We start from the raw sequence: 9128 nt of genomic DNA on the forward strand, positions 1-9128 counted from the left end.
CCATTCTCCATTACTTTTAGCCTGACCTATACTCTATTTAATGTTAACTTTATAGCTCCTCAGGTTTGTAACCTCTGGTTCAGAACTGTAGGCTCTTACAGTTACCTATGATATGTCATGAGAAAAATGATGTACAGTCAGATTGCCCTATTCTGATTTTTATTCCTTTTCTACATCAATAGGGTCATTCACATGTCAAACTTCAGCTTGCCGCTATGTTTTGTATATCAAACCTCATATGGAATGAAGAAGAAGGTAAGATATTGGTGAGGTTTGTTCCAAAGAAACTTTGGATGGACATTTTTATATAGGGAAAGCAGAAGTGCCTTTGGAGTCCCGGGTGGAAGCCTCACACACTTGGAACTAGCTGGTTCCCGATGTTACGGAGTCATCCTGCTGTGAGAATCAGTAGGGTTAACCTGAGTCAGCCAGATACTTAGTTAATGTTGAGTCGTGCCCCACCCCCATACTTGAAGCTATCCGGATACTACATTACAAAGGGTGAGCATAAGGAGGAAGCCCCAGTCCCTCCTTACCTGTGAGGGAGCTGAGGAGAAGGATGCGGAGTTGCCCTTAAAGAAGGTGAGAGAAGAGAGTGGTGGAGGGTAGGCCTTTCATTTTTAGTGGAAGACATGCACATTTGTGAACTATCCAGATAGCACGATGGCAGAAGGGCACACGGAGAGGTGGTGCGGGGACCTGTCGGTGATGAGCCTTCTTGGGTGAAAGGTTCTCACCTAAGCTGTGTGTTCACTTTTGACACCAGGCTTTTTACATCGGAGGTGGGCTCCAGGCATAGGCAGTTCTTCATGCTTCGTGTTTCTCTCTGTGTAACCAAGCGGGGATCAGACTTCAGAGAGCACTGGTCTCTCTCCAGGTTGGCTCTATTAAAATCACCTGGGAAAGCCTGCAAGTACAGTTTTCGGAGGCTGCCCTAGAGAGTCTGGGCCACTGGCCCACGCATTTATTGCGGAAGAAACTCCAGGGAGGTTCATGTACTTTGCATTCAGAACATTACAGAGCCAAGTGGAAGGAAGCAAAACCAGATGTAACCCACAGGCTCTGGGACCACTGGAAGATGAAACAGAGCAGTATGAGTTTAGAAATGCCATGTGTTCTAACACAGAGGCAACAAGTGCTGGGAGGATCAAGGAGTAGAAAACCCAGAATAGGAAAAGTGTGGCCTGCCAGAGACTATTGCTTTGTCCTTAAAGAGTGAAAAAGCCTAGTGAGTGACACAGGGTCTTGTGCCAGGCCGAAGAGTGTGATCCTGATTCCAAAGTCAGTGCAAGAATTAATTTTTCAGCAGAACCTAGGGTGGACTTGCAGGAAGGAGGAGGGTTCAAGAGGCAAAGAGGCTGAAAGGAAGTTCAGGCATGAAGGGATCCAGCTACACAGTGGTCATAAAAGGGGACAGGGTTGGCATCAACGCCTGGCAGGGGCGGAGGAGAGCAATGTCTTGCATCACGCTCCCATTGATGTAGTTTCAATCTTGCAGGCTCACAGGAACGCCAGGATAAACTGCGAGACATGGGCATTGTAGATATTCTGCACAAACTGAGTCAGTCGCCAGACTCAAACCTCTGTGACAAGTGAGTATGGACATAAAAGGGCCATGCTGTGGGCCATCCGTGGCTCTGTCGTGAAGGGTCTGAGATGATTTTATTAACCTGTTCCGCCAGCCTTCTAAGTTTTAGATTGCTGTGCTTCATTCCTCACTGCATGACCCAGATGTGGCATTTGATTTATTTTTACATCTATTTACTTTATGTATGTATAAGGGTGGGTGGGTGTGCACATAGCTCATGTATGGAAGTCAGAAGACAGTTGTCTGGTCCTCTTCTTCCATCATGTGGGTGTGGAGGGTGGTCAGATCACATCGTGCTTGTCTGCAAGCACCTTTAACCACTAAGTCATCGCCCTAGCACCCAGCAGTGACATTCGAGATATAAACAGTCATCTTATTCTGAATGAGTGTGAGTGTGGGCCATCTTAGTGGTTATCTGAAGAGCATCCAGAGGTTGCTCCCTTACATTCCCTTGACCATTAAAATAGAAATGCATGTGGCACTCCAGGGAAGCACAGAGACCCAATAGTGAAATACTCATTGGCTCAGAGCCTCACTGAGCTCTACCTTAATGCCATTGAAAAGGGGAGCCCCTGTCGCATGGAGCTCATCACTCCTAGGAGGGTCAAGAGGTACAGTCAGAGATCCAGCCAACCTCAAAATAACCTTCCTACCCCCCTCTCCCTGCCCACCAAGATAGGCTTTTCCTGTACTATCTAGCAACAGCCTTCACACCCCTGCTCACTTCTGAAAAGAACAGCAGGGAACATTACTTTATATGTTAAGATAGTGCAAAAGCCCTCTTGCCTTCCTGTTGTGGCTCTTCTTCTCAGTTCTGTGCCTATGTCGTGCCCACCCCAGAATGCAGCCACACCTGCTTGCTTACAGTGCCATGCCTTCAGGCATTACACGTTCTGTTCCATGGCATTTGCCATCTGAGGTATTTTCCATTCAGGTCTCCACTGTTCAGTTTTTTTTCAATTGTTTTTTTCAACCACTCTGTATTGCTGTAACTGCACTAGTTAAGGCATTGGTTATGAAAAGGTGAATAACTTAGTGAAGTCCTTGCCCATGTGCAACTTAGATCCTAGTGCAAAAGTCAGACACTAACAAATGGATATATATCAGGTGATGACAGGTACGATAAAGAATAAAGAACATTTCTTTGATACCGTGTAGTCAGAAAAGGCCTGAAGGTGTCACAGCTCATCATAGGTTTGGTTGAAATGAGAGTCCTCTATTCAGAGGATAGAGGGAGACTATTCCAGGCAGGGAGCGCAGTTGAAAGGCCCTAAGATCCGGGACTGAATTTCATATGCTGAAGAGTAGTAGAGCTGAAGAAAGGTAATGAAGGGACCAGATCTCAGAGAGCTTTGTAGGCCCTTTGTAAGGACTTTGGCTTTTTTATTTGTTGTTCTTTCTTCTTTTTCTCTTAAGTTTTATTTATGAGTGCTCTATCTATATGCACATCTGCATGCCAGAAAAGGGCACCAGATCTCATTATAGATGATTGCGAGCAACCTTGTGGTTGCTGAGCATTGAACTAAGGACCTCTGGAAGAGCAGACAGTGCTCCTAACCACTGAGTCATCTCTCTAGCCCTTACTCAGGGTTCTAAAAGGAAGTTGTAAAAGAACTTTGAGCAAGGAAACAGAAGCAGGTCTGCAGGACTCTTATAGACTTTGTATGGAGCCTTAGAACAAGAGAAAGGGAAGATGCTTAGGCATATGTAGCCTGTTTTGGCCTTGAACTTGTAATGATCCTCCTGCACCTGCTCCCCCAGTTAGCCATAATCCCCCATGCTGGAATTACATGCGTGTGCTGCCCCACCTGGCCTTAATCTATAGTCTTTACAGTAGGGCACAAGAATTGCCTTGTTTAGTTGACAGGCTTTACTGGGCATTTTGAACACATGAGGGTCTTAATCAAAATTTGTGTTAGTCTTTGAAGCTACCAATTCAGATCATGTAATGGTACACATCTCTGACAGCACTAGAGAGATGGAGGTAGGAGTGGGATCATGAGTTCAGGCCAGCCTAGGTCCTCCCACCCAAATAACCCGATGATTCAATTGTTAGATCTTTCTAGCTCCAGCAGGCCGCATGACTACTTGGAGGCTCCAGAGGGAATTGTGCTTATACTATCTGTTTTTATCTAAGGAGTCTTTCAGAGGGGTGGTTTTCAAGGACAAACAGCCTGAGTGGCTCACTCCTTGGTTCTTTTTCTTTCCTGAGGCAGAGCCTTGCCACAAAAGCCAGCTTGCAGCCCAAGCTGAACTCAAACTCACGATCCTCCTCTTAGCTTCCTGGGTATTGAGATCACAGGGGAGCGTACCCATTCACGTATGGCTACCTTTTCTTTTAATAGGGGTTTGCATGAGGAAACTACCAAAAACTTACATGCTCATAAATTTTGGCCTAAAGCAACACAGGCCAGAACCCAAACCTAGTCTGCTCATGCTGAGGTCTTTCTTTGCACTCTAGATCCCCCTAGAGACAATTTTTAAGTAGAACTCTTCTCTTCCTAGCGAATCTGATCAAAAGTCCTAATTAGCAGCCTGGCTCTCAGTCAGAAGAGCACTTAAGACAACAGCTATAAAGGGAAGGCAGAGACTACAGCCTGCAGCACGTACGTGGCTTGGGTTCTATTTGCCATTGGCCCTAGGCTCATCTGATCAGCACCTAGGGCTACAAATTCCCCAGACTCATCTTCTCTAAACCATGGGACAATAAGATTCAAGAGGCATAAGTCCCACCTGCTCTGTATCCTCTGGGAGTCTAGAACAGCCCATTCCTAGACAAACTGACACCGGAGACAGATACTGCGGGAGCAGAGCAGTGCTGGCAAGGTCGCTGAGGAGGTGTGGCTTCTTAGAATGGGGAGTTCTGAAGAAGGATCAGCCGCCACTGGGCATTTCCCTCCTTGCTTTCATGATATGCCTGCATGTCTGCTATCCCACTAGCTCTCCCTCCTGCTTCTCTTGTTGGAGTTCTTTCATCTGTCAAAAATGTTGGTGGGTCCTGAATCTCAGTTCTTAGCACTTCTCTCTCAACTTAATCTTCTTCAGTGACTCCAGCTCCATGGCTTTGAGCACCATTCAAATCTTCATCCAGTCATACCTTCCTGAGTCCTTAGATATCAAACAGGTACCCTAGAGTCAGCATGTCCAAATAAGAACTCAATTCTGTCTACCCCAACCTATTTCCCCCTTATCCACATCTTGGTAAACACAATGCCCTCTAACCAATGTTCAGGATTAAACCTAGGCACCTTTTTTATTTTGATTAAGACCCTCATGTGTTCAAAATGCCCAGTAAAGCCTGTCAACTAAACAAGGCAATTCTTGTGCCCTACTGTAAAGACTATAGATTAAGGCCAGGTGGGGCAGCACACGCATGTAATTCCAGCATGGGGGATTATGGCTAACTGGGGGAGCAGGTGCAGGAGGATCATTGCAAGTTCAAGGCCAGCACAGGCTACATAGTGAGCTCTAGGCCACTAGAACTCTCTCTAGACTCCAGAGAAAGAAACTGTCAAACACACACAAAGAGAAACAAACAGAAAACTCTAAAATTATACCCTTGACTTAGGGTGGCAGCTGTAATTGAGTCTAGTTTATCATTGGCTTGATCTACTTAGGATGACTTTTATTGGCAAATAGCAGCTACCAGTTTTAGCATTTTCTTTCTGTAAGCTAGGCACAAAGACTATTTCTAAAGCCAGACTTCCTCTCTTTATCATCTGCCAAACTATAACCTTCATAGTTCTGAGGCATTTGAACCAGGAAGCAGCTTCATCCCACAGGCCCTTGCCCACCCCACCCCCGTCCTTCGCATCTTTATTTCACAGGCCCTTGCCCCCCCCATGGGCCTCAGCATCTTCATCCCACAGGCCCTTGGCCCCTATGGGCCTCAGCATCTTCACTTGCATCAGCTTCCTAGTGTCTTCCCCTAGTCCTATGCATTATACATACAACCCACACAGCAGTAAGAGTAAGTCGGAGTTCCAGATCCATCTCAGCTGTAGGAACACTGTAGACTGTCAGCACATGCCAGGGAATGTGGAATGTCACCAAGCCACAGGAGGCTCAAGGGTAAAAAGAGCTGTCCAAGAGAAGCCAAGAGAGAAAAATTCCTGGTGACCATAAGTCTCTGCCTCATAAGGTAGGTGCTCAGCTGGACTCAACCCAGCCCCTTCCCAGCTACCACTGACTACCAGGGTTTCCCCCACAGTGACAGTTGTGAGATGGTGGCTAACAGGAACTTTGTGATTTCAGGGCAAAGACGGCGCTGCAGCAGTACCTGGCATGATGGGAGAGCCCTGGGCACCTTCGATCACCCCACACCTTTTATAAGGAAGTACAGGAGCTAGTCTCATTTGACTCCTTCTATTTGCACACGTCACCTTGGACTGCAGGGAACTGTTTTGCAAAGCAGTTTAGTAGGCTTAGATCTCAAATTCATCTTGAGACTTTTTTTGAGGTAGCAATTTCCTCAGAGGACTATTGTGTTTTGTTTTGTTTTGTTTTCTGAGCTACCTGGACTCTTTATTAGAACAATCAATAATTTTCCTTTGGACCTACAATTTTTTGCCTATGCTGCAGCCACTTTGTGAGCAAGAATGATTGTGTGTGTGTGCGTGTGTGTGTACGTGTGTGTGTGTGTGTGTGCGTTTGTATGTGTGTGCACGAGAGTCAGAATGAATGGCCGTGTGAGTGAGGGATACCTCAGATTTTTCTTTTCTTATTTTGTGTGAAAATCTCTTTTCTACAGATTTTCCAGGGTTTAAGCATTGCTTGCTGTATAAAAAACAAAAACAACAAAAAAAAAAGAAAAACTTTACTGAATTATATACAGTTTGAATGAAATGTTATTTTAAAAGCAAAACAATTGTTTAGTGTTCCATAAAAGTTATGTTGAATTTTGGTCAGATGAATATTTGTAAGTAAAAAAATATATGCATTTCTGAACCTCAACTTACATAGATTTTCTTTATAAAAAAACAAACAAAAAGACAAAAAAAAAAAAAAGACAAAGAAAAAGTTGGCTACAGTCTGCCTGAATAACAGGTGCTGTACACGGTGCTGTGCGGATAGTAAGCTAGCATCTTACTGCCATCAATATTAGCAGGTACAAAGCCTTTGCGGTTTTTTTGGGTTTGTTTGTTTGTTTGTTTGTTTTTTCCAGCCTAATCCAATAAGTTCTCAGGCTTCCAAGGACAGCGGAATAGAGCAAAGTGAGGAAATAGGATCATTGTAGATTTTTGCAACATCAGAAGGAGATAGAGCTACTGATAGTGGAAGCCTGTCAAGGACCAGGTAGGCTGCCTTTGACAGGACTGGGGATCGAAAGCCTCCCAGCATCCCTGAGTCCTGTCATTCGTGTGACAGTATCCGGCAGGGTCTCAAAACAGACCTGGAAAGCAGGTTGCCACTTCCTGGAAACAAGCCAGATCACCTGGTGCTTCCTGCAGCAGCACGGGTCACTGTGAGACTAGCTTGTTCCGCAAAGACATCCTAGAAAGAAGTAGCAAGATGAGGCTGTTGCTCAACTGTCCCATCAAAGGCCACACGTTAGCAGAGGATTGCTGGGTGCTGCGCTTTCCCAGAATGAGATGGGAAGTCTTTTCCTGAATGAAGCTAAAATACTTCATGTTGAGAGAAGGGAAGGGAATCTCCCCATGATGACCTAAAATGCTTTTTTTCTTTCTTTCTTTTTTTTTTCTTTCTTTCTTTTTTTTTTTCTTTCTTTCTTTTTTTTTGTGTGTGTGTGTGTGTCTGCTCCAACTTCTAGTCCCTTCAAAGTGAACTCAACAGAGGTAGAAACAGCCCCTTTCCCCTTTCCTTTTACTAGAAGAAGATGAGGAGCATGGCAGGCAGGATGTGAGGTCTGTGAGGTCCAGAAGCGTGCAGTGTGTGCAGCTGCGGGCGCCCACGCCCTCCCTTCCACCAGCCACTCCTGGTAGTGCTGCTCCCTCACTAGCCTGCACCTTCCTTGGAAGACTTAAGTATGGTTGATCGCAAATGAATGTTTTTAAGTGTATTTAATGCAATGTTTCCTGTTCTCCTTATGACCACCCAAGATGCAAACACAGAGATTTCCAAATTGTTTTTTCCAGAACCTCACTGATTTTAAAAGCTGTCACAACAGAACTTGGGTTCTGTGCAGATGTCAGAGTGCTAATGTGAGAAAACTAGCTTAAGGAAAGCCTAGTTTACTGGGAATGAAGCCTTCTCAGGGCCCACTCTTTGTCCCTCCTGGTGCTGAGACTGCACCATCCCATAGCATTTGTAACAAGATACTGCAGCGTCAGTTTTAGAAAGTACCGGTAAATGTAAAGAAACCAATAACACGTTGCCGAGACAATCGTGAACCCAAATAGCATGAGAGGGCTGAAGACGCCGTGAACTCTGTGGATAAATCTTGCCTGTGGGTATAAGCAATGGTGACATAAAAAGTGCTTTACTATAATTAACTTTTTTGATTTGAATGAAGGGAAATGTATTTATTAAAACAAAGCTGTTTGCTGCTTTATGCAGGTGCAGTGTTTGCTCAGCAAGGAAGTGGGGAGAATGGGACATGGTCTTATGTCTACACCCAAGTTCTTAATGAAGCTTCTCGCTCTAATACTGCATTCTGTTTCTCCTTTTGTGCCCTGATTGTAACCCAAATTTTATGAACTAGAAAAGAATGTCCAATTTAATAAGTTGCATTTTTTTCCTTAAGCACTTTATTCAGAACAATACATGTTCTTCTGGTAGTGTTTGGATAATATGATTTTAACACATGCTAATAAAAGCCAAGAAAAGTCATGGCAACTTCTTAAAAGGAGTCTGTTTTCCAAGTGAGTGGAGCATTAGGAAATGGCAGAAGATCATGTGGACTGGCTTCTAGATGCTGTGATTTGTGGTATGTGAAGGGCTATGAGGTGGTTTTGCATTGCAGAATGGAGGTCAGTACCTCAAGCCAGCTGTGGTTCTCAGAGGCACCTGCAGTAGTCTGAGGGCTCCTTTCTCTGGCCTCAGATTCCTTTCTCTGGCTTTCTGGAAAGCCTGCAGACTCTACAGGTGCCCCTTCCCAGCCTCAAGACCAACCCCCAACCTGCTATGCTGTGTGTTTCCCTTCCCCGGCCCCTCTTAACCACCATCGCTACCACCTACTGAAGTCAGACTTGAGTTTGACAAGTGACCAACTGCTGTCCTTCTGCAGGGACACGGGTGTTCCTCACTTCGTTCCTGTGCTGCCTTCTGAATCTAAACCTCATCACAGCTCCCAGTTCAAGGCCTCACTGGAAACAGAAAGCCAGGCATGCCTGCTCCAGAGCGTGAGGACAGAGGACGACAGTGGGGTGGTGTTAAGGGAATTTTGATGGCAGGATTCTCTGGGGAACACAAAGTGACTGTAGATGGATGACCAGTCATCTCCCTTTCTCGTAACTTTCCTAGGAAACATGTGCAAGGCCTGAGGAAGGGGATATTATCACTCCAGGTCTTGGTATAGACCCAGCAGAGGGGGTCCGGGCGCCTGAAAATTGGGGCGGGTCTGCTGCCCTTCCCTGCCCCT

The 9128-nt window shown here is 45.4% G+C and overlaps 1 protein-coding gene across 5 annotated transcripts in view; it reads left to right on the plus strand.

Moving 5' to 3' along the window:
- Armc8 (armadillo repeat containing 8) overlaps positions 1-8377 on the plus strand; it is an 85860-nt gene extending 77483 nt beyond the window's left edge. For 3 of the 5 annotated variants that reach the window (XM_060385445.1, XM_060385444.1, XM_060385446.1), the window contains 3 exons: positions 183-255; positions 1499-1592; positions 8105-8377. In XM_060385445.1, the coding sequence (XP_060241428.1) occupies positions 183-255; positions 1499-1592; positions 8105-8174 (237 nt within the window). In that variant the 3' untranslated portion in view covers positions 8175-8377. Of the gene's footprint in view, positions 1-182; positions 256-1498; positions 1593-5842 lie in introns of all 5 variants that reach the window. The other 2 variants (XR_009592349.1, XM_021636590.2) reach the window with 2 other exon arrangements.
- The last annotated feature ends 751 nt before the right edge of the window (positions 8378-9128 follow it).

The sequence above is a fragment of the Meriones unguiculatus genome, chromosome 6 (genome assembly GCF_030254825.1).
Source record: "Meriones unguiculatus strain TT.TT164.6M chromosome 6, Bangor_MerUng_6.1, whole genome shotgun sequence".
Classification (NCBI taxonomy): Eukaryota; Metazoa; Chordata; class Mammalia; order Rodentia; family Muridae; genus Meriones; species Meriones unguiculatus.